Here is a 25,141-nt window from a genome sequence, read left to right on the forward strand (position 1 = left end):
ACACACTTTCTTCGTCTTTGTCTGAGTTCGCGCTGGTTTTATATAAAAAAATTATGCTATTACAAACTGAAAGAGTAACTTGACGCGAGAACCAAGAGGTGGAGCTCCTTTGGGGAGACCCTTTGTAATTCGGCGACAGCACAACACGGTCAACTGAACGAGTCACAAGCAGTAGTGGAGTAAGGAGTTGGGCGGTCAGTAAAACTGCGCCCGGAAAACAAATCTAAGATGAAAATTGTAGAACAAGAAGAAATGACGATCGCCGGGTGAATGGGAAAGCTAGTATGGGACCAGCCTGTCTTTCAGGCATGTGTTATCTGCTTCAGTGCTGTTTTCTTTCTAAGACGCAATACGTAGCACCTCCGGAGTCGAAGGATGCAGTTTCTTGGAAAAAGAATCAGTGTGAACCATGCTTAGACACTGTACCCTGCTATATCTATTAATATTTGTATCTGCTGAAAAACGCCATCTTGTCTGATTTACAATCCTGAAAAACTGACGATAATAGCAGGAACCACGGCGCTCATTTCCTTCGCATTGATGACATGTCTGGTTGTGAAAGGTTGGACAAGGGAAGGGATGTATATACAGAAATATCCACCTTTGGATGTTTTGCTTATTTTTCGCGTAACAATTAAAAAAGAACCTGAGCTGTGTTTCCGTGGAAGCATACTTTTTTAATATTTTTCCGCGTTTGATGCTCTTATGCTGCACCTCTGCTCTGAGGCGCAGCTTAAGTTGTAGAACGGCAGTGATTTAAACCACGTCGGGAAATTTAAATTGCCTCGAAATCTCAACACGTGGAAGTTCTCGTTTTCTGTATCCATAAAAAAAGCGGTCGTGGTGCACGGCGATCGAGCCGGTATCCTTGTGGTCGGCAGCAAACGGCTAAGCCATTGAGCAGCTTTTGCGAGTCAGACTTTTTAAGTATTTACACTGTTCACGCCAAATAGGGTACTTCCTGTCTCCGACAGTGGGGGCCCAGTTATCGGACCCTATGGGTGAGCGGTAACCCGTGGCAGGGACCGCATATTTGGCAATTGGCACTGTCTGATGCCCTCGCTGAGCAATCAGTCTTGGAAGAGAGTGAGACAAAAGGATTGGAGCAAAATTGCTTCCCTCATTCCCACCCTTCTTCCCATAACCCATCCCGATGTCCAAGTTCCCGTTCCCAGCAACCCACCCTATCCGGCTTTTTCCTAGGGGGGACAAGAGGGGTCCCCCCGGGCTCGTCCCCCTGGCGGTGGGTCGCAAGAAAGCTTTTTCCCGTTAATTTCTCTCCACCTTCGGGTGGACAAAATTCTCTTTGCCGGTTGGCCTATTTTTGTACTGTTGCAATTGGGTATAACCGGTTGTACTACGGTGGTACCGGGGAGCTATTGAAAGCTCCATTTACTCGATGTTCAGGTACCTGTGCGACCTTTTTGGACAAATTATGAAACGAAAAACATTTGCCCACCGCGGATGTGGGCCTTCCACGTTCCAGAGTGGAGCACTCTTGCAGACTAATTGCTCCTATGAAGTGGAAGCAAGGGAAAGACAAAGTCGTTTCATATGGCTTGGGAGCTTCCGAGAATGACATTTTGTTTGGTCAGCCTAGCACTCTACTCGCGCTACCAGCACCAACATACTACTGTTGATACTTTAGTGCGCATTCCTTTTCGCTGTTGCGACTTCAAAGAGGGCATTGACAGTGTTTTGATTGGTATGGAGGGAAAAGTGCATGAGAGGGTACAAAGTTGATGGTACGAGAAAGAAAAAAAAAACTTGAATGGCATTGGCTGCACAATATCAACAACGGATGGTCGAACTGGTTTGTCGTGAACAGGTAACCATTATTTTTTCGGTTCAGTTCCAGTTAGGGTTAAGGGTGCTAACAAAATAATGGTTTGGGTTCGGGTTCAGTTCCGACAAAAATACCGGTTGTCTCGGGAGGAGAAACAAAAGGCAGATTACCTCTCTGCCTGACGGCGGCCATCAACCCCGGACGTGTAACATTGGGTTCTGTTTCATACCCTCATAAATAAATAAATAAATAAATAAATAAAAAATATATATATATATATATATATATATATATATATATATATATATATATATATATATATATATATATATATATATATATATATATATATATATATATATATATATGTATATACAGGAAGAAATGCCGGCAGTCTACAACGCCAAATAAGGCATAGGGGAATGGTTAGAATATTTTTTAGAGTTAGTGACGTTACATTATTATTTATTATTATTAATTACGTAAGAAAGGAAGAAAGAAAAACACGCGCCCACAGTGCGGACCAAACCCACGCCTTTCGATATATATATATATATATATATATATATATATATATATATATATATATATATATATATATATATATATATATATATATATATATATATATATATATATATATATATATATATATATATATTTTGTTGCCAATCCATCTTGTGAAAGGCTATGGAAAGCAAAGAGGTACATCGTTTGTATATGGACGCATATAATGAGTGTGGCGAGAACGGCAACAACCCTGGCTATATATACAAACGCAAATGAACGCGATTATCGTTGGCCCATACTGCACCACCGTCGCTATTTACAGACGTAAGCAACGACAGGTGACCAATAGATCGCCAGATGCGCAGGGACGTGGACCGCGAAGCGAACGACTTTCTGTTGACGCATGTCCTTTGTTGTTGTAGCCTCGAGGGGGGCGTCTCGATTTTGCTCCGCGTTACGGGCTCCGCGCGTAGGCGGCCCGCGTGAATGGAGCTGGGTAGCATTAATCACGAGGCGTTAACTCGGCTGGCCGGCCATTGTTGCGAGCGCGGAGACTGCGTCACTTCGACGTCGCGACGACGTCAGCGGCCCCCTGCACACTCCGACGACGCAGACGAGGTGCGCGTACAAGCGCTGAAATCAATCCGTTCTCCTTCAGCGATCACGCGGGCGCGACTAGACCATACCACGTACAGTGCCGCGAAATGTGGCGCTTTGCTTGCTCGGCCGCGCAACATACTTCGCCCGTGACGCTGCCATGGAAAGGAAATGCGGCGATGTGGTTGGTTTTTAGTTTCTTTCTGTATGGAAGGAGCGTTTTCTTTCTTTGTATGCTGGTTTCTTTCCTTCCTGTCTTCGTACACTTCGGTTCCCTTAGTTTTTACACTTCTTGTGCGTTCCGTGTTTAGAGTTGTCGGTTTACCTGTATGTTTCATCCTTCATTTTAGGTGGTTTGTTTCACTATTCTCTCTCTCTCTCTCTCTCTCTCTCTCTCTCTCTCTCTCTCTCTCTCTCTCTCTCTCTCTATCTCTCTCTCTATTCCACATTCATTTTCACTACATTTCTTTGTATTTTTGGTTACAGGTTGTCAAGCCACCTCTGCCAATTAGGGGATGAAAAAAGTTTATAGCTTGAGGGACTACACCCCGTGATTCTGAATCCGCGTAAAAAAAGTGGGCGGGATGATGACAGTTGTGGTTTTTCTTTACTGGTATTCTTAGCAGTTATATTCAGCGAGGTTCTTTGTTGCTGTTTGTATACAGCTGTTCTCGCTCTTAACAAAATCGAGAAAGGTTTGCCTCCTCGTAACCTCTGGCAAGATTGGCCTGAAATAAGGTACGTTCTAATGAGCGATTGCCAAAGCGGGTTCCCATGGAAATGCTTGCTACACAGTTACACAGTAGTTACACACTCTTTGGAATTCTCCACCGATTTACGTACGACTACCGTCTCTTCGCTCCGGGTGGGGACGGTAAGGATACCCGAATGATGAAGCAGCCCGACCATCGATTCTGAAAAAGGAAGCACTGACGAGACACTACACGTTCTCACAATAAAAAAAGAAAAAAGAAAGCGAAATTGTCGGAGAATGCGAACTGGCATTTAAAGAATCGTTTGACGGCTCTCCGAGCTATACACCGACTGGCCTAGGGCTGCACTTCTATGAGTGGTTCCGTTGCCACGCGCCATCCAAGTCGCCGATCCATCATAGACTCCCACTCGCACGCTGAACTCCTCCAAGAAAACGCTCCATTAAACCAGGCTGGGAGTCCTGGAGGAACTTCAGGTGTTCTGAATATATTCGGAACGTTCTCCTGCGGCCTGCTTTGCAGTCAAGGTGCAAGAAATAAAGTAATAGTCCTCCCTATAGACACTTATTCGGGCAAAAATACCACTGACAGCTTGCTTTGAACAGCGAAGAAACCAATGCGCAGCGTGTCAGAGAAAACGCTAAGAGATAATAGAGAGTTTTTGTCTTGCGTTTGAGCTGTGGCGTTAACGTTTGCGGACCGCAATTGCAAACGGATAGCGCGTCGTTACGCGACGGTTGGCGTGCCCGCTAACGCTATGGGCGCGCTAAAGTGGTGCTTTCCGCTATACTAAAACTCTCTAATATCCTAACGCCGTTTTACAAAACTTGTTTGAACACCCAAAAGGAAAAAGAAGCTTCCACTGAATACGAAGTAATGCTCGTTTGGTGCTTGACGAGTGTGAAATGCAGTATTAAACCTCGCGAAACGCTGCGGGACACTGCTACCATAGCAATCGTCGTGTCTGTCTAGGTTAAAACGGGGTAGCCGCTTTCATTGAAACATTCTACGGTTGAGCTTGAACTCCAACGTTGCTGCTATTCTGTCTCCTCAATTTCATTACACGCAGAAAAGCAGTGTTATAATAGCGGCCGTACTGATAATTGCCCAGCGGAAGCATTAATGTATTTAAAATCTTTTCGACATGTAACGCATTTTTTTTACGACGCGTGGCGTAAATGTTCCACGTTGGCATCGCAATACCAAAGGCGACGCCGAGTCTAACGCCGGCCCCGCTCAAACGTGACGGATGGGCGTGCGGCTGCTGGGAAAAAGCGTGCGGGCGTCACGAGCGAGCCGTCAAACGAACGGCACGCGATTCAAGGTCAAGGCCAGGGATGCGGAGGCCCAGCCGGGAGAGAGAGGGGGGGGGGGGGGGGGGGGGCGCAGCCAGCGATGAACCATAAAAGAGGAATCCACCGACAGAAGAGAGAGAAATAGCAAAGCGGGGCGAATAATCTCACCTCCCAGATGGATCGAAAGTCCCTCTGCTCGATCCGCAGCAGCTCGCAGTACTCGTTGGTCACCACGGTGGCACTGTGGGGGCTGTTGTCGAGCACGGACTCGCCGAACGCGGTGCCGATGCCCAGCGTGCACAGTGTCACGGAGTCCTGCACGACACCAGCAGTCCCGAGTCACTACGGGCAGCAAGGACGGCGCCGCGAAGGATTCCGCCGCCGCCGCCGTCGGCCGCCCGCAACACGAGAGAGAAGCGCTGGCGGGAGGCGGCGACGCGGGGGCAGAGCGGCGCTCGCGAGTGTTACAACACGGGAGGAAAGAGCGCTCCCCCTCCTCCCTCACCCAGCTCCATCCTCCTCCTCTCGGGAGGAAGGATCTTCCGCCGAGTCAGAGGAGAACCCTCCCCTTCTCCCGCGAGCCCAAGGAGCAGCCGCGGGAGAAGGGGGGAGGAAAATAAAAACGTACGCCTTTGCTCCCCAAGCGGGAGCCCCGCGGGATGATGCTGCGCGCGCAGCGCCCTCATGCCGACTGGCGGCGCACGATGCAAGCGCGCACCAAAACAGAGACAAGTAGTATGGCGGGAACGAGGGCGCACGTCACGAATACCGCTGATTTAGCTATGTCTTCGATGCAATCAAATCTTATGAATGAAATACTCGGTTCCCATAACGTCGTTTGATTGGTGTGTGAGAGAGAGAGTCCCTTTCTTTACGGGGAATGCGGAGTGAGGCGTGGAGATGCCCCAGCCTGGTTGAAAGGTCAAAGTTTGCCAGACGCCTAGGGCGCTTTTCTAAGAGTGGCTGGGAAAACGGGGAACGTGGCATAAATGTCAGGGATCCCTATAGTCCGTTTGTTTGAGGCAGAACACACGAATGTATGGTAACCCTTTGAGACGACCGAGTGAGTGAGTAAGTTAGTAAGTAGTAATCTAGCTTTCCCTTTAAAAAGAATCTTTGTCGACAGGCACCCGTTAAAGACGTTTAATATCGGTTTCCGTTAGTCCACGCGCATTTTAGAGATTCGGCTATAACGAACCCTGCCTTAGCCGGCACCGTGTACAGAACACCACATTTACTGCAGACTATAGTTTATAGCCAACCAAATGTAAAATACACCTGAGCTGCTGTACTTAAACAAGCCTAAACGAAATGAGAAATATTACAACGACAAGCCACAGAAAGTCATGAAATATTCTCTGTAACAGTTTTGGCGTGGTTTGTTGCCCACTAATACAAGACGGCTAATAAATAATACCGTTCGTGACGATATACGAAAGAAATGCTTAAGTGGCGTTGTATGAGAATAAAGTTTTGCAATCTGCGTAGGGTAATACGTAACATTACTGTATAAAAATGACTAAACACAGTAATTGACGGTTCAAATTGCTAATAGGTATAATGACTGTTTTCATTCCCTGTTCTTTACTCTTGGAGTGCCAAACACTAGCCACATGTAACCTTTTTACACGAATTACCATGCCACGGGCTTTTTCCCAGGAATGGGCACTCTAGATTCTTTTCGGATTGGATAAGAAAGTCTGTCGGTCCTCATGGCTTCGCAACTTAGTTTTTGAAGCGTCACGCGGAAAGGGTATGGATAGCGGGGAACCTATTTTTTTATGTTTGTTGCATTTTCAGAGCAACATGCATTATCTCGCGTCTGATTAACCGTGAAACCTGTTCCTATTGATGAGTGTGAAGCCAAATGTAGCTTTGACAATTACAGACCGATCTCACTTACATGCATATGGTGCAAAGTACTTAAACATTTACTTTACCCGCCGCGGTGGCTCAGTGGCTAAGGCTTCAATTGCACTTTTGATACATAACGCAATATATTGAAGGGAATGGAGCCAAATGCCGACCTTTATGTGTAACTCCAGGTGTACCTCGAGCTCCGTGCTAGGGCCGCTCCTTTTATTTTACTATATTACCAACCCCCCAAAAAGCAGTCCCACCTAATGTTTAACTCTGCCTGTTCGCAGGTGATTGTCCCAGATATTAAAAATCGTACCTCGCCGTGAATGCCAAGCCACATTCAACGCCGCAATGCGAAACGCAAGGAACTGGTGCAATAAATGGAAATGTGAGCTAGAAGAACTTAATACGTTACAATAACAAGAAACCCCGGGAACACATAAGCTTCTTAATACTAATTGGACGGACATGAGTAACAATGGGGAGCAGAATTTAAATAGTTGGAGTCCCCATTTCTGAAAAATCTTAGTTGGAACGCACATATTACCTATTGATGAAATATTTCAGAAAAAAAAAACTGCAAATAATAAGAACGGAATTAATACCGGCGTCTACGAGAAAGAAACTAACGGCATGTTTATAAATTTATTGGTTCTCTCAGGCTCATCAGCTATTACAGATAGGCGTGGTTTTGTGACAAACAGAACAGAACACAAGTAGTGGATTATACTGTACAAAGAAATAATCCCGCCTATATAATATTAGCTTAGGCGTTTCTAAAGAGTTGGGGATCTTGAATGGTGGTCGTCAGTGCGGGAAGGTGGTTGCAATCATCATCATCATCATCATCAACAGCCTATCTAGGCCCACTGCAGGCCAAAGGCCTCTCCCATTAATCTGCAATTACCCCGATCCTGTGCTAACTGCGACCAATTTATCCCCGCAAACTTCTCCGCAAATTAAATCCCCGCATTCAATGGATGCTGAATGTACAAAATACTGAAAAAATCTTGGTTCAGCATGATGGCATGCCAACTTTGTGAACATGATTTAAACGAGCTGATGTATACTGTGGAGACAAAATGAACACATCACGAAGAAATGGATGGCGAAATATTTTATAAAACAGGCAGAGGCGACAGATTTTGCGTCGAGATGCTAAAGAAGGCAGGTTAAGACAAGAGTTCATTGCTGTTATGCTTGCTGTTCGATTATAGTCAGCAAATACAATTGTGTTTGATCGTTTCTAGTGAATGTAGAAGGTTCTGTAGCACTGGGTCCCGAACGGAGGCGGCGTATTCCATTTTGGGGCGAAGTAGTGCTTTATATCGAAGAAGTTTTAATGGCGGAGGGGCATTACCAAAATTACGGTGCAAAAAATCTAACATTCTGTTAGCGTTATTAATTACACGGTCACCGCGGCGGCCGCTTTTCTGATGGAGGCGAAAAGCAAAAACGCCCGTGTGTACGAGATTTCGGCGCACGTTAAAGATCCCCAGGTGGTCAAAATTAATCCGGAGCCCTCCACTACGGCGCGCCTCATCGCCTGCGTTGCGTCGGCGCGTTAAACCCTACAATCAATCAATTACACGGTCAATGTGAACACCCCAGCCCAGATTGGAGGTTATATAAACTCCTAAATCAAATAGCTCTTAACAGTATCAAAAGCAACGTTATTAGGGAAGTAGGAAGGCACAGCGTTGCAAATTCTCGATACCCGCATAAATTAATATTTGTCAGTGTTTAGTTGCATTGACGAACTCGTACACCAGACAGAAATTGTTAAAAGGTCTTGTTGGAGGGCGGCTATTTCACCATTTGATGTTATTTCACAAAGAGGAACTCAATCTTTAGCAAACAAGTGTATGTTACGACAGAAGGTATGTCGTTTTTATAGATTTGAAAAACAACAGGACCAAGTACGAAGACTTGCGGAACAACAGAGCGAAATAATGTTTGCGGAGAGGGAGTATTGTTAGCTGACACATATATTGAAAAAAAGTGCTCAGAAATATTTCAAGCGAAATGAGAAGTCAGGGGTCAAGATTTAGTTGAGGAAGTTTACATAACAAGAAAGTATGGCAAACTTTATGGAACGACGTCGAAAAATCAAGAAATATGCAGTCCCCTATAAAAGAACGGTCAAGGATGATGCTAAGTTTGTGCGTGAAGGATACCAATTGTTTCACATGAGTAAGTCTTACGAAACCATGCTGTGTGTTTTTTGGAAAAATGAATTTTACTCAAGAAAATCACAAGGAGTGGAAAACACAATGTGTTCAAACGTTTTGCATGACTTGCTAGCAAAGGATACTATGATGTAGTTAAGTATGCCTGTTATCTGATTTATGTAATGGAACCAACTTCCCGACCTGCCAATAAAGAAGGAAGCAATCGTCTTCCAGTGACTCCTGCAAAATCATGAAAGTATGATAGACGAATAAACACAAGTAGTTAGTAAAAAATTCGGAATAATTAAATCAGTACCGGGGCCCGATGAAGGTTTTAGCGACTTGATTAGTGCGGCCACGTAACTTGGTTCAACAATGATTGGGGGCATGTTTGGGTAATTAAACTGTTGTAGGGAAGGTACAGAATCACTCGAGTGAACTAAAAAAATAGGCTGTAACTCGCACAATCGTGCGGGGGAATTGTGTTTCCACCAATTTGGACAATGGTTATAGGGCCATCATCGCTTCGTTTAATAATTTTCCAAAGTTTGTAACAGCAGAGCTGTTTCGGAAGACCCTTTTCCGTCTGTCTAAACCAAAAAACCTGGATGCCCCACGAAAAAAAAAAAATGCAGTTATAGAGGTACCGGTAATCGAACCCTGGACTTCCACGCAGTGAAACCGGCAATCTAACCACTGGGCCACCCCAAAGGCCCTAGATGTATGCTGTTAGCAGCGGCGGGGAAGAATAACAGGTACAGCCAAGTGGACAGAAAAACGCTCCCCGCGGTCGGAATCGAACCAGGGTCGCTCGCGTTATGGAAACGGCGTCTATCCGACTGGGCTATCATCGAATACCATGCGCGCGGAATTTTCTTTGGGTTCGTAGTGCGGGCGTTCGCTTAGGGCTTAGCCGAGGTTTCTAGCTCGGGCTAACGCGGTCCGCTATGGGAGAAATATGAAAGCCTGCGGACGAAACGACCCGGGCGTGCCGTTAAGGTGTAACTTTCAGCGGTAGGTTCGGAAATAAGAATGAGGTGCAACAGCCGGGTCTCCGGCGAAGGGAGAGAGGCCGCGAGCTCTGCTCTTTCTCCAGCCTTGCACCGCAAGTGCAAGCTGCGCCCATTTTTTAAATGTCAGTTGACAACATCGATGGCCGCGCATTCCGTAAAAACATTTTTCGCCGTCTTTGTTGCTGCTATATATTGATTAGAAGCTGATTGGTAGGACTCCCAATGGTTAGTGTTTGGAGATGTTTTAGCTGACTGATATAAGGGCTTTTTCTTGTTAGAAAAGCACCTTGTGTGTGGGGTGTACCATGATGCATTGCGTTTAGCGATAACTCTGCGCACAGGAATATATCGATTAGATCAGTCATGAACTACACCAAGAAGCATGCCGCAGTTTGTACGCTTCGCTAATCGAACCCTTCTAAGAAACAATCAAGGAATGAAAATAGCTGGTCGTTAATCTCCGAGAAATGTGCCTTCTTGTAATCATGAATTGTTCTTGTTGTTTTTAGAGGTTTTTTGGTGGGGTATGTTGATGCGAAAAGATATTAATAAATTGGCGGAGCTTGCACTAATGGTGCAAGGCTGGAGAAACAGCAGAGCTGGCGGCCCCTTTCCCTTCGTTGGAATCCCCGCTGTCGCACCTCGCAAGGATTTCTGAAGTTGGCGCTGAAAGTTCTTAATGACTGGCAGGCCGGGATCGTTTTGTCCACAGACTTGCACAGCTTTTTCAAAGTGGATCGTGTTGGCACGCGCTAGATCACGAGAAAACCAACTTCGCAAACTTGGCGTATGTAGCGCGAACTCGGCATCTGTGCTCAGCCACGAACGCACGTGAACTGGCGAGGAGAAGAGCGCGCGAGAGATCACGCCCCGAACGCTGGACAGAATGTTATCGAAGGTCGCGCCAGCCTACGCCGAATGCTCCCCAGGAGGCGCATGCTCGCATTTACTCTTCATTTTTCTTGATATTTTTTGCGGGCTCCTCACGAGGCGCATGCTCGCATGTACCCGGCGTTTTTCTATATATTTTTTTCGGGCTCCTCACGAGTCGCAAGCCCACGCGCTAGCCTAGACAAGGTCGGGCACTCCTAACGAGGCTGGGCTGACTTTTCTGGTTACGCTCCACGACGGAACTAAAAGCGCAAACAGCTCTCTTGTACCAAATGGCTACTCAAACCTGGCAAGAGTAGCATGTCCGAAACTAGGTCCGGCCGAGATTTTAGGGAGAAATTAAGAGTATTTGTGGTAAATGGTGTCAGCCTTGGTCGCTGTGTAATGTCTTTGGTAAGTGGAAAAAGGGTACAAATGTTTAGAAAGTCACTGACTACAGTTTAGTAAACAGATGCATAGTTGGGGGCGTTGTAGCCCAGGCTATGTTTGGAATGTTAAAATGACTGGGAAAAGGAGGGGCAGGTTGGGATAGTGAAGAAAAACACGGTAATTACGCTATGAAGTTCATTGATAAAATCTGAAGGATAACTAGGGGTGCGGTAACAAGCACTAATCAAAACTTTTTACAGTAGAGTTAGGCAGTAGCCCCCACGATCTGAAGTGAACGGTTGACGTGTTAAAATCAAAATCTTCATTAATTTCCAAAAGTACTTCGCCTCCCTTACGTGAAGTGCGCTCACAACGATAAAACCAGAAGCGGTGCGCATGTGGTAGAATTTCATCTTTGTGTATTTCAGGCTGCAGCCGAATTTCAGTTAGTATTGGAATATCAGCGTTACAAGTGTCAGTTGCCAAAGTTAAAGAATCACGCGTGTTCATTATACTTAGTAGGCTAGTAGAAAGTTCAGACACAAGAGATAAGCTGGAGCCACCGCCCTTCACAGATCACTATGTTCTGACACCTCATCCAGAGTTGAAATTGTGGTCCAATAATACCTGTTTAGTGTGCTCTATTACGCTGCCGCTTAGCGGCTCATAAATGTATTGTTTTATTCAGGACAAGCTTATTATACTGTAGTTCTAACCGAGGAGCATCAGGTTGGCTTTGCGCGAAGTCAATGAACCCTTTCCGAGCATGACGTGTAGCAGGAAAAAAAAATTCAGTAACAGAAATAGCCCTTTCTTTTAATTTCGGTTGCGCAGAAAGCATTTTGACTTTAACTTATAGGAGGAAGAGGGGTTTACTATTACTGAACGACTTTTATTTAACGCATGTACGCCTGCAATACCATATGAAAATGATATATGCGATACATACAATGAATGAACTTTGCAGTGATAAGATAAAAAAGTTCAGGAGAGCAGCTAGGTCCATGCTGTCGACATTTTGACAAACTGACTCTGTCAGAGAAATATATATATATATATATATATATATATATATATATATATATATATATATATATATATATATATATATATATATATATATATATATATATATATATAGAGAGAGAGAGAGAGAGAGAGAGAGAGAGAGAGAGATAGCGGGAGAGCGGGAGAGAGATAGAGTAAGAGAGAGGGAGACAAAGATAGATAGATAGATAGATAGATAGATAGATAGATAGATAGATAGATAGATAGATAGATAGATAGATAGATAGATAGATAGATAGATAGATAGATAGACAGACAGACAGACAGACAGACAGACAGACAGGCAGACAGACAGGCAGACAGACAGACAGACAGACAGATAGATAGATAGATAGATAGATAGATAGATAGATAGATAGATAGATAGATAGATAGATAGATAGATAGATAGATAGATAGATAGATAGGTTTAGAGAGAAAGATAGATAGATAGGTAGGTTTAGAGAGAAAGAGAGATAGATAGATAGGTTTAGAGAAAAAGAGAGACTTTTCTGGCTAGGTATAGGCATGGTTAGGCCACGGAAGGGCAGCTCTGTGGGATATCTTCGTAGTTCCTGCAGCGTGAGCAAGCGGGGTCGAATGGGGGATGGTAGTGCTATGTGGGCGAGGATGGCTCAAGTGGGGAGGTAGTGTTTGTGGATCTGTCTCCAGAGTGATGATTCTAGAGGCCATAACGAGGGCTGAGGGGGTGGAAAGGTGGTGCTTGAGAGCCTGTGATGGAGCGTGATATCCCGAAAGGTGAGCAGTGGCCCTAGATCAGCGAAATACGACTCAAATTTATTCTACGTAATCTTTCGGATAAAAAATGGCGAGGTTAATGTTTCTTTTCGTAGCAAGAACATGGATTCGCGACTGTATTTAAAACCATCGAAGACACGCAGCGGCAGAAGTAGTCATGACGGCTAGTAGTTCTGCATTATTTCTGTAGCACACACTTTTGAATAGTTGTCTTTTTCTCGCGTAGAATCCGAAAGTGGAATTCATTGCCCCATGGTATAGTCTCGTCGGCCACAATTCATCAGTTTAAATGACCTTTGTTTTCTCATTTTTCTTTTGGGAATACTAATCAGGTACGCCTGTAATTACTTCTTTCTGTACGTTTGATTGCTGTCTTTTTAAAGAAAAGCTTTCTACTTCTACTTCTTTTGTGGCGTGCGGGACAAGAAACTTGCGACGCGGCGGGGGGGTGGAGGGTGGTTTTCACTCACGCAGTGCAGTGTAGATGGCGTAGCGATAGGGCGCTATTACCCAGCGTTCCCCGTGCTCCTTCCGGCGGGCGCGTCGGCACGACCACTCCGTCGGCTTTGTCGTCTGCTTTAGGGACGGTGTTGGGCCTGTTTTGGCGCAGCTTCGCGTTCATTGCGCGCTTAATTCGCACGGCTTAATTAACGTGTTCAACTGCCCCTCCTGGGTAACCCAGACCCGACGGAATTAAGAGGTCGCACGGCAAAGATACGTTAAGGGTTGGTTTGCAGGGCGCTAAAACAAAATATAGAGACCAATTACAGACATCTTGCCGTTAGAGAAACTTGTCACGAATGGGACTACGAATACCACTTCGGTTGTGTTTTAACAGGTATTACAAAAGACGAATGGAGCAACTGGTTCTGATAAATAGCGATTACAAAAGTTCCGTTACTTTCTCGCAATTCTCAAACTTACTAAACTAACTAGTTCGAATCTGTACAAATAAGAATCCCTAAGTTCACATGCCGGATTGTTTAGGTGTCTGCGCTTGTGTCGCGCGGTGGTGTAGCCCCGAGCTAGCACATCAGGATGGCTAGGTTCCGTTGTTTCACCCTTCGAGACACGCTCCTGTCCGTTTTCTTTCTTCCGACGCACGGCCGGGCTACAGCGGCGGCGTCCACCGATCGAGCCCGGCCGTGGCCGACGCTGCTGCGTTCGGGACGGCGCCCCCGCGAATTTCAGGTAACGGCTGGCAGAACCTCTGGTTTCACTCTTTGTAGAGCCACGTGTGTGTATTCAAGTAACGTCGCATGGGTAATTGTTGTGGGGGTCGTTCACAGCTTTGCTTTCGAACCACCTGGAAATAATGAAAAATTGAAAATGTCTTTTCATCGTCCCTGTTTATTTTACGCTCAGCTGTTCGAGTTATTTTGAAATTTAGGATTAGTTTTTTTAACAAGACTTGTACATGGACTCATTTGAAGCGTGCTTTTAACATACATTCCAATATTGTTTACCCACTTTGATTAATTATACCGCCACAACGTGTTTTTCTTATCGATTTTCGTTGTTCATGTCTTTTCACCATCGCTGTTTATTTTACGCTCAGCTGTTCGAGTTATTTTGAATTTTACGACCAGTTTTTCCATCAAGACTTGTACATGGACTCATTTTAGGCGTCTTTTTATTATGCATTTTGATATTTTGAACCAAGTTTGATTAAATCCACCGCCACAACGTGTTTTTTGTAGTGAATTTTGTTGTTCTACCCAGCTGACAGATTGAACCTATGATGTGGACGGAGCTTTAGATAGGGACTTCACACCGATTGTGTATTTTTCAAACCTGAAGAAGGCTCTTATGCTGGGAACCTTTCTGTACTACTGAAAAACTGTACAGTAATAACGTATTTAACAAAAGAAGTACCCGAATACGACACTCTTTAAATGCCTTGAAGCAATGGCTTCGGTATTAATAAAGGGGTGAACACTTCCAGGAAGTGGAGGTAACATACGGGGAGTACCTCATGGGTGCGCTGTGGGAACCGTGATATTGTTTCTTAGAAGCAACATCTTTTATGTTTTCTTCTCAATGTCACTGCTCCTCGATTGTTTGCTATGTCGACAGCGAGAGAATAAACTCTACTTTGCCATGTGGTCGTCTTCCTCATTCCAGTATTCCGACATAGACTTCCGCATTCTCCGCGCATTCCCCCACCAGCCGAATCGTAGCTTGAGCGGGCCGGCTCTCCTTCCCAATGCTTCTAAGGAGTTCCGATATTGGACTCCTATTGGTATTACGCATGCGTACCCTTACGGTGAGCAAAAAAGTACCGGAGTCTCCACAATGTCTACAGGTGGGGTTATAGAAGGTGGGCGAGATGGTATAGAGCTCGGTGAGGTGGAGGCATGTGTTCGTAATATACCTAGAGATAAAAAAAAGTTCATGCGGAGATAGGTCTAGACCCATATCACAACTAATTTGGTGGTAAGGACCTTGGCGACCAAGTAATGGTTTATTTGGACAAGAATGCACTGTTTCGAGCCACAAAGCCAACGTCGTGACTGAGAAAAGTAGAAATACCTTCCAAGTTACAGCATTGATTTCCTTATTTTGTTTTTCTATGTGTGAAGTCATTTTAGAAGGAGAAATTCAAGTATATTTCTCACTGAAACTATTGAATGGAATTAAGGCAAAACTTAAGCTTCTATCTCCTTTCAGAATTCAGTCGAGTAATAGACGCGGTGGGGAACTCTACCCAGCAGCGTTGCTGATTGTTCTGGACTGCGAATTGCGAACAGAGAGAAGGGTTTTTACCACTTTCATATGAACAAGCACTAAAGATGAGCTTACGTGTGAGCTACCAAAAGCAATCAGGGGTACTTATTCAAGGCATAAATACAATACTCTGTTCTGAAAAGTTACTGAGGATATTTATAACTCCTTATACTTCATATCCTATCAAAATTATCGCCCACACAAGATGACGCTAACGGGAGAGCTTGCGTTTAGTATCATCATGATCATCATCATCAGCCTATCTACGTCCACAGCAGGGCAAAGGTTTCTCCCATAGATATCGAACTCTCCCGGTTCTGCGCTAACTGCGACCAATTCATCCCCGCAAACTTCTTGATCTCATCTGCCCATCTACCTTTATGCCACCCCCTGCAACGCTTGCCTTCTCTAGGGATCCAGTCTGTTATCCTTAATGACCAGTGGTTATTTGTCTTCGCCTTACAAGCCCTGCCCACACCAATTTCTTCTCAATTTCTACTAATATGTCCTTAGCACGCGTTTCTTCCCTTATACACTCCGTTTAGTATATCTGGTTGGAAATCCCGTGACGCCGGCGGGGCAGGGGAGGGGCAGACAGCGAGTATAGACGTTTACCTCGAGGATCTTTGCCTCGAAAGTTAAACTTTTTGCAATATTTTAAACTCAGGAATCCTTTGAAACTAATCTCTTATGGATGCTTTGCCACCACACGATGAATCATTACACATAAACGCCTAGAGCCTATATACAATTAAAAAAACCATTATCCTTCCCACTCGGTAAAAGTGGACGACCAGAGTACGTTTTAGTACCCGACATACAGGTGACAGAATCTGGGCGAAAGATACGAGCAAATTTTATTTCCCTTCAGAATTGACCGCGTCATTCCAAAAAACACACATATATCCACGTACACACATTTTTCGGTTGGCTCTACGGACCTTGAAAGTGCTACCTATTATTAACCAGTCCACTCAAGATGCATATCTAAGTGATCAGCCGTACAAGATTGTGTTCCGAATCATGTCCTGAACGGCGTGCGACTTCGGCGGTGACCGCGTGCTAATAGCACACACGTCGGGACGTTCGTTTTCCAACCCCTCACGCTAGGGAACGCCACGCGCTTCAAAGACACGTGTAGGCTCGGGAAGTTTTGTTCGCAGAGAAGAAAAAAATATATGGGAACCTTGCCATATAGGCTTGGCATAAGACACCGCGAAGACCTGATCACTCAAGAGAAAGCAGACGTGGCACGCGCATAAACATTTCGCTTGAGCTATGATTGCATCATATTGTCCACTTTAACATCCGAAAAGTTCATATCCAAAAGTACGAAATTAACCTGCCCGTCAAGTGTTAACTTGCACAAGTCAGAAAGATTACGTAGCGCTGAAGATCTTATAGGATCAGCACCCGGGGTTCCACGCATGTTTGTTTCTTGCAACGCGTGTTCTATTCTTCAACGGTGGCAGAGGTGCGATTTCTACCCATGCCGGGCAAGACACCATGTGCCGACGGCCTCCGCCCGATTTCCCTCACCTCCTGCATTGAGAAGGTCATCGAACACGTTGTTCTATAGAGGTTGCAAAAGCGCTTAGAAACTACTGAAGAAATGCCACACACGATGTTCGGTTTTCCCCCGCACCTAGCCACTCGAGACATCCCAGTCGAACTCCCAACTGACATCTTCAAACCAGCCAGTAGGGCCACGACGAAAGCCATCCTCACAATAGACCTCAAGGGGGCCTTCGACAACGCCGTTCACAGCGCCATACCGAAGAACATCAACGACCTCGGCTGCGGCGAAAGAATGTACGGATACGTCATCTGATTTCTCACAGACCAGCAAGCTGTCATCAAGGTGGGAGACCTACAATCCAACGTCTTTTCAGGCGTAATGTAGGGGCACACCGCAAGGCGAGGTTCTATCCTCAATTAACCTGATTCATCGCCCTGATTAACCTTTCCTAATAATTGAACAAAATTCCGGGCACCAAGCACGGCATTTCGGCCGGCGTTATAACGACTAGGGGGAGTACGGAATCGGTGGGAACAATGCAGGATCGTCTCCAACAGACTGGAGGATCAGTCAATGAATAAATCAATGAATCAATGTATTAAACAATGAATGAATGAATGAACGAATGAATGAATGAATGAATGAATCAATCAATCAATCAATCAATCAATCAATCAATCAATCAATCAATCAATCAATCAATCAATCAATCAATCAATCAATCAATCAATCAATCAATCAATCAATCAATCAATCAATAAATAAATAAAAATCTAGTTTGACAATAAATGATAAGCTTGGACGTGCAAAGTACCAATAAATTATGAAAGGCAATGTCTGAGAACTAACGAGGCTGAATTCCCAGCAGGCAATCTTTATTCTTACTTATCCAACGAGGAAATATACATAAGCCTCAATACTGCTTGCTCAAAAAAGTGCTCTAGTGCATAAAAGTAAAAAAAAAAGTACTATGCAACGCCGTAGCTATTCGTTTCCGTGATGTAGAGACTATTTTATGACCTCCATTTCTGTGTTCTACGAAAAATGTGTCCTTAGTTACAAATGAGGCAGTACCATGGTGTAAAGATGTCATGCGTTCCATACTTCTCGCGGACTGATAATTACGCGGGCTTTAACACCTAATATAGTCACAGGGGTACAATAAAACGTGTCGCTCTGGTAAGGAAAGCGGCAATTAGTAGAGGAAAACACCGGCCACGCACTTTTTCTCCTTTCGGCGTGGCGATAGGAAATTTGAAAGGCTGGGTAGGAAAGGAAGTTGATACATGCACGGTGGCGCGGGAGGGTTCTGAAACCACAACCTTGAAATTAAGTTTCTCAAAAGAAATGTATCACGCAAGAGAAAGGACGCCATGTCGTATCATATTGACAGTAATCCACAGGAGATTAGTTTTCATAAATGTTTATTCTGTATCCCTGCTGCCGTTATTCACAATTTTGCGATGGTGTACACGAAAAACAACTTGTACGCACGGAGGTACGCCTGTGTGGAAAAGAAGAGAAGATAGTAAAACTGTAACAGTTTTTTGAAAGGCTTTCAAAGAACACCATATAAAACTCGTAGAACACACGATTCCTAATGAGAACGAAAAACACCGCGCGCTCACCCACATTTAAATCAATTCAAAGAAAAAACATTGATTCATTCAAGCTCGGTATTTCAAATATCTCTTCTGTTCAAACGAGCGGTACGCCACTCGACGACCCACCAGCTTCACGAGGCCTTTATACAAGCGGAATCTACTGAAATATGGCAAAATTTTGAGACGCTGGAGTTTATGCTTTTCGACCTTCAAAAGCAAGTTGGAAGCCTTAATATTCAATTTCCAGGAATTTCGACCACCTCATTCTAACAAAAAAAATTCCCTCGCACTTCCCCGAGGGGGAGAGTGTGTAAGTGCGAATGCACGGTCGCATTCGCACTTAAAAGAAAGATGCATTTATTCACAGACACCTATTTGTGTTGTCGTTGTACTTGATTGCTTCCCGCGCTCGCATTTCGGACTCCGCAGCTCGCCGTTGACGTTGGGCCGCAGCTTCCCGCGCTCGCAGTTCCTGATCGGCAGCTCGCTTCGCCCGCTTTCGTTCGGCGTCGCGGGCCCTCCGCTTCGCAGCCTTGTCTTCGACCGACGACGAAGTATTCGAAGTTCCCGCGGTGACGTGACCTTCAGCGACGGGTGAAATGGTCGTGCAGGATTGTATTTCACTCGTTGTTGGTGGTACCGTTGCCTGCGAACTATCCGCCATCATCGGTCGCGCCGTTGCTAGGCGCGCTCCCCTCCGCTCCGCTCCGTTGCTAGGGGAGAGGAGGCGCCCGATCACTGAACGGTTGCTGATCTCCTGATAGAAAGGAAGCGTTTTACATAGTTATCTCAGCTTTGAAAGTTCGTGTCAGTACTCCTTTAAGCGGGTGCATTAGCCCTTCTCACGCCCGATTCCTGGTCAATCCCTCACGTGGGTATGTACCATGAGGAGGCGCCCAACACCCACAGTCATTGAGCGGAGAGAGGAGGAGGAGAGTAGCGCGCGCCTATCTCCCCCCGTTGCTAGGGAAGACGAGGAGGAAGACGAGGAGCGCGCGCACCCGCAGCTGTTGCTATGCGGACTACGGCGGCGGACGATTCAGCCTCGCTTAAGAAGTGCATTCGCACTTAAAAATTCCAATAAAACCAGAATGTCGAAACTTCGTTCATCATTCTGTCTCCACAGACCCCAGAGACCAGCGGACGTGCTCAGAGGACTGTAGGATCAAAATAAGGAGTTTTGCTTTGTAATCTCCGCAAGAGATGTTGGAGGTATGACTCGGAGAAACTGTTGAATTTATTTCTTGGAAAAGCGCATTATCTTCGATAACAAACAAGGCACGGCATGTAGCATCCAAGGTGGAAACAAATTCTCCGGGGCTTCTAACAATAAACGGTTTCGCCATATTGCATTTGCGCTCAATGACAAACGGTTAGCGAAATGTTTACCTGGAATTTCGAAAGTGTTTGCGTGATGCATTTCCCGGGAAAACGGGCCAAATTCAGAAAGACTTTTGAGGTGCTTGTGCAGCATTATAACGATCACTGCCCAAACAGCACCGGGCTCGTCACGTTTCTCACAAAAACGGAGATCGACAAGTGATTATCCTCTCTGGCTCCTGTTTCTTCCAGCAGCTACCAGTTCTTCCCCCTACGAAGCTTTTCGCGTTGCAACTCGAGAAAGGGACATTAAAGAGAGGAGTTTCAACGATAATGTTCAGGTAAATAAAAAAAGATGGTTCCGGATGTCAGTTTGCAAGATAGTGTAACAGGTTTATTGCGCCTCACAAAAAAACTGGGATGACAAGGGATTGTACCTCTCTGGCCCCTCTTCGAGCAGATATCACTCAAAACATCCTACTCCAACTCCAAGCATTGACGAGGATACTTCTAGGTTTTTTGAATAGATTCGAGTTTTAAAAAAATTAGGATTGTGTTTCCACGAAGCGAACGCGTGCTTCGGGTAAGCGCACATTTTCTTGCGGCTGTCGCCGTTGTGTCTCTAGTCATTCTGTTTTGCTGGTCTCATCATTTACTTTATTTTTAGCACGCTTATTGACAGCACAAGCGAAAACATCGCTAAACGAGTATTTTATTCAGGACGTCATTCACTTGGATCTGTTTATTTCGTTTCAACCTACTTAGTAGCACGTTACGCCTGCTTGGCATTGAGTGAGGCCTCCGAAATCGGCTGACTCAAGTTGTTCTTCAGAATGCTTCCGCTGCATCCCGGTTCCTCTTACTGGTGTGAGAGCTTCAAGATCACGAGAAGCACCTGCTGTCTTTTACTTTTCGTGTCCTTGAAGACACGGATGCAGAGACTGGTGCATAAGCCCTGTGAACAAAGAGCCCTACGATATGATTTCTGACAAGGGGGCAGTTACGGTTTCGCACGAAACATCGCTGCTACCAAGACATGCACACGTGTGTATATAATTTTAAACCCACACCACAGCGACAAGAGAGCGCAGGGAATCGTTTCTGTATTTGCGGAACAAAAATTAGATACTTCGTATCTTGTGCAAAGCCGGAAGAAATTCAACACAAGTAAAACTCGACAGATGGAGACCCACACAGACGGGCCTTTTTTTACAGATCTGAACGTTCCATAAAACGTTTCCAACTGGAGGCGACCGCTATTGAAACACAGTCGTGCGCAGGTGCCCGTCTTTGAACAGCGGATTGGCGAAGGTAATTTTGTATTATGGGTTACGACGCACCTCGCAGATATGCTTGGTTAAATGTCGGATTGAAGAAATTTTGCATAAAACGGTTGTGAAAGAAGGCTCTAGAAACAGTCGGGTTGTGACGGCCACCACAAGGATGACGTACTGCTCCGAGAAAAAGCGGGAGAGTTCCGCCTATTCAAGAATCTGGGAGCTGTAGCAGCACAGCACGAAACCCCGGTGGAGTGCCGCCCAACCCAGAACAATGGAGCTACAATAAATGCTTTTCTAGTGCCGTCCAGTGAAGAAGTTGACTACATAACTCACAGCGCCGTACAGAGCATGATGATCCTGATGAATGATGTTGTCCTGATTGGCGCTGATTGAATGTCTACTTCAGGAAGAAACCCACTCCCAACGTCCTTCTTCCCTGTTTATCCGCTTGATTAGGCAGATATCTCTTAGATATGTACATCGCACATGCATCACCACTGTCGTCATCTCAAGGACAAGCTTACGACATTCGCCCGAATATTACGCATACTCTGCACTACCACCGGAATGTACAACTCCCTTTTCTGGCTGTATGACACTCTTCGAATTGGTCTGATGCAGTGTTACATAGCCTACATGCTTAGGTCCCTCTCTCCAAAAGAATTATCTGGATCTTGAGAGAATTCAAGCGTGAATACTGAGGGTTCGCATTGGCTCCCCGAATGCCACCTGCATTGTCGGAACACTGACAGCACGCAGGCGGCTCCTACCAGTCGCTGTAGCCACGCAGAAATTATTTTTTGCTCGTCTCCGGATTGTGTCAAGGCATGCTGGCCATCCTCTAGCGATATGCTGGGCAAACGAAATACGCAACTTGTTACCGCAGCTCTACCAGTACTCTAACGCAGCTTGTTACCGCAGCCCTACCTCAGGTCTATCAGCCAGCTACTCCTGTTATTTATTTATTTTATTTGTTATCATACTCTCAAGGCCCGGAGGCATTACAGAGAGGAGTGGGTATTGTTACAAACAAATTCATTGACAATATTTTTAAAGTGAGTGGCGTCGGTGATAGCAGCAATACAGGCAGGGAGATGGTTCCAGTCATTCGTTGTTCGTGGTAAAAACGAATCTAAATGAACATTGGTGCGAGAGGCAGGAACTTCAACCTTGAAACGATGATCTGTGCGCGATGAAATGTATGACGGCGGGGACATTACCTCGTTCCTGAGGGTCTCATTAGAATAATAAATCCTTTGAAAAAGACACAAGCGAAAGTATTTACGACGTAATTCTAGGTTAGGCAATCCAAGGGTTAGTTTCATCGCCGAAACACTTGCATGACGAGAATAATTACAAAGAATAAAACGAGCAGCTCGATTTTGGATTGATTCAAGAGTATTTTTGAGATATGCAGCAGAAGGGTCAAAAATAGAGCATGCATATTCCAGCTTAGGCCTCACTAAGGATTTATACCAAAGCAACTTGACAGCTGCAGTTGCCGGTGAAAAATTACGCCGCAAGAATCCGAGCATGCGGCTGGCATTACTGTAAATGTAATTTATATGCGTGTTCCAGGTGAGGTTATGTGAAATCTAAATACCAAGATACTTGTAGGAGGAGACACTTTCTATAGCTACATTGTTAATGCTGTACTTAGGAGGATCACTATTCTTCAACGCACGAGAAACACGCAGTGCCTTGCACTTATTAATGTTAAGCTTGATTTGTGATTTAGAGCACCAGGATGTTACTATGCCAATATCTGATTGAAGAGCATTGCAGTCACCAGGATTGGAAATAACTCGATACAGAACACAGTCGTCAGCCAACAGCTTAATTGACGAGTTAATTTGGCCCGGGAGATCGTTAATGTAAATTAAAAACACTCGCCCTGGATTTGCACCCACCCTGGATTTTCCAGTTCATTGCAGTTCATACAAATCATGACTACAGTGCCCCGCATTACAAGAAAGGACCACCATCCGCCTCTCACTCCAAATTTCTTCTACATTGTCTACATTTCCCAAAAATACAACGTGTTCACTCATCTCTACACTGAGGAGTCGGCGTTATCCACATCATCTACTACCACTGCTTTCATAACGCACCACCTGTAGTTCCATCCTCAGCCCCAGAACGCCAACTACGGCTAGAGAAAGTGCAACTCTGCTGGTGTCCTTCGCCTACATCGTCGAGCAGCCCGCACGAGAGTGGGCTATCTTCACGAACTCTCAGGCTGAGATTCAACGCCTAGCGTCTCTCACAAAAGACCAGCTTGTGCTTGATGTATTCATGCCTTGCATCTACGGCCGCACAACCCTATCCCGCTCCAGTGGCTCCCTGCTCATTGTGGGATAACTGGTAACTTGAAGGCCGAGATTCCGGCGGCTTTCGCGCATAACCACCGTGCAGCAAAGTTAACGATACCTTTCTACAGGAACGATACTACAGTTCTTGCATCCAGCGCTGCATAGAGCATGCAGTCATTAATTGGGGCTGACGCATCACTTAATTATGCGCCGCTTTATTATACTGTTCCGGACTGCAAATTAAAGACGTCGCGTGTAGACCCCAAGCCTGAAAACGCAATGTTACATCGTACACGGTTGAATGTCGCCTACACGCGAGACTTCCGCTTTAAGTTAAATTAAAGCACATCGCAACTCGGCCCAAATTGCGATGTTCGGGAAAACCTGCAGCACCTGATATGCGACCGTGCGCGCTCGGCTGCACAAATAGTGTACCTCGCAGCGTATTCGGGTCTTCCACTTTCCCGGGAATTCAGTTGAGTAACGTGTTAGGTCCGTGCTCGCGTACCAAACGTGCGTCATGCGTGACGAAACATCTGGCTGCACATCTGTTTAACAGACGTATTGACCAGCTCCTGCAAATGAGCGCATTCGTGCACATCGGCCCTCATCACCATCCAAACCATCACCCCCATCATCACCATGACCATCCGGCCTGACAAGCTAGGTATTTTAGCTCGACTGACATCGCCAGAGACATTAAGGATTGTTCCATCTCAGCCTTATCTGCCCTCTAGTTTCGGGTATCCTAATGTCTTAACCAAGCTCTTTCATTTTATGAACGGTGGAGCGAGCATCCTCATCCTTTATCATGAAGGCGCTCTAAGAGTACTACCTTCATTAGTACCCGCTCTGCAGTTTCGAAATAGTACGTGGGCAAGACGGGAAAACCTTCTCAAAATAAAATTGACGGTTCTACCCACCGAAGCTGCAGGTGGGTTATGGGGCGTGACGTAGTGGAGGACTTCGAAATGAGGTGGACCACCTGGGGGATATTTAATGGGCGCGGAAATTTCGACACCCGGGCGATTTAGCTTCTTTTACCGTCACCAGAAAAACCGCCGCCGCAACCAAGATGATGGAAACCGAGTCTTCGTTCTCCGGAGCACAACGTCTTAGCAATCGGTTCATTGCGGCAGCTCTCAGGAAAGTTTTGATGTGCAATTACGCAAGGGTAAAACCCTCGGTTGCCAGTTTACGCAGTGTAATCAACGTATGGAAAATTTGTGCGATTAAGCAAGCGTTATCGACCATAGAACGGCGGGAACGTTCTCATTTCTGAGAAGTTTGCTCTACTTGGGCACAAGCACAAAAGCAGCGACATTTCGTTCCGAGATGTGTACAAGCCAGACACTCCCGGTGCGATGC

The 25,141-nt window shown here is 45.4% G+C and overlaps 1 protein-coding gene across 6 annotated transcripts in view; it reads right to left on the reverse strand.

Moving 5' to 3' along the window:
- Positions 1-25,141, reverse strand: part of Epac (Exchange protein directly activated by cAMP) — an 841,204-nt gene that overhangs the window by 307,770 nt on the left and 508,293 nt on the right. For 4 of the 6 annotated variants that reach the window (XM_077698340.1, XM_077698341.1, XM_077698342.1 and 1 more), the window contains one exon: positions 5,070-5,216. The exons of the other annotated variants lie outside the window; for them this stretch is intronic. In XM_077698340.1, the coding sequence (XP_077554466.1) occupies positions 5,070-5,216 (147 nt within the window). The remainder of the gene's footprint in view (positions 1-5,069; positions 5,217-25,141) is intronic. 6 annotated transcript variants of the gene reach the window in all.

This window comes from Haemaphysalis longicornis, unplaced genomic scaffold, assembly GCF_048455015.1.
Source record: "Haemaphysalis longicornis isolate Haplotype H1 unplaced genomic scaffold, Haemaphysalis longicornis Haplotype H1 scaffold_2, whole genome shotgun sequence".
Lineage (NCBI taxonomy): Eukaryota > Metazoa > Arthropoda > Arachnida > Ixodida > Ixodidae > Haemaphysalis > Haemaphysalis longicornis.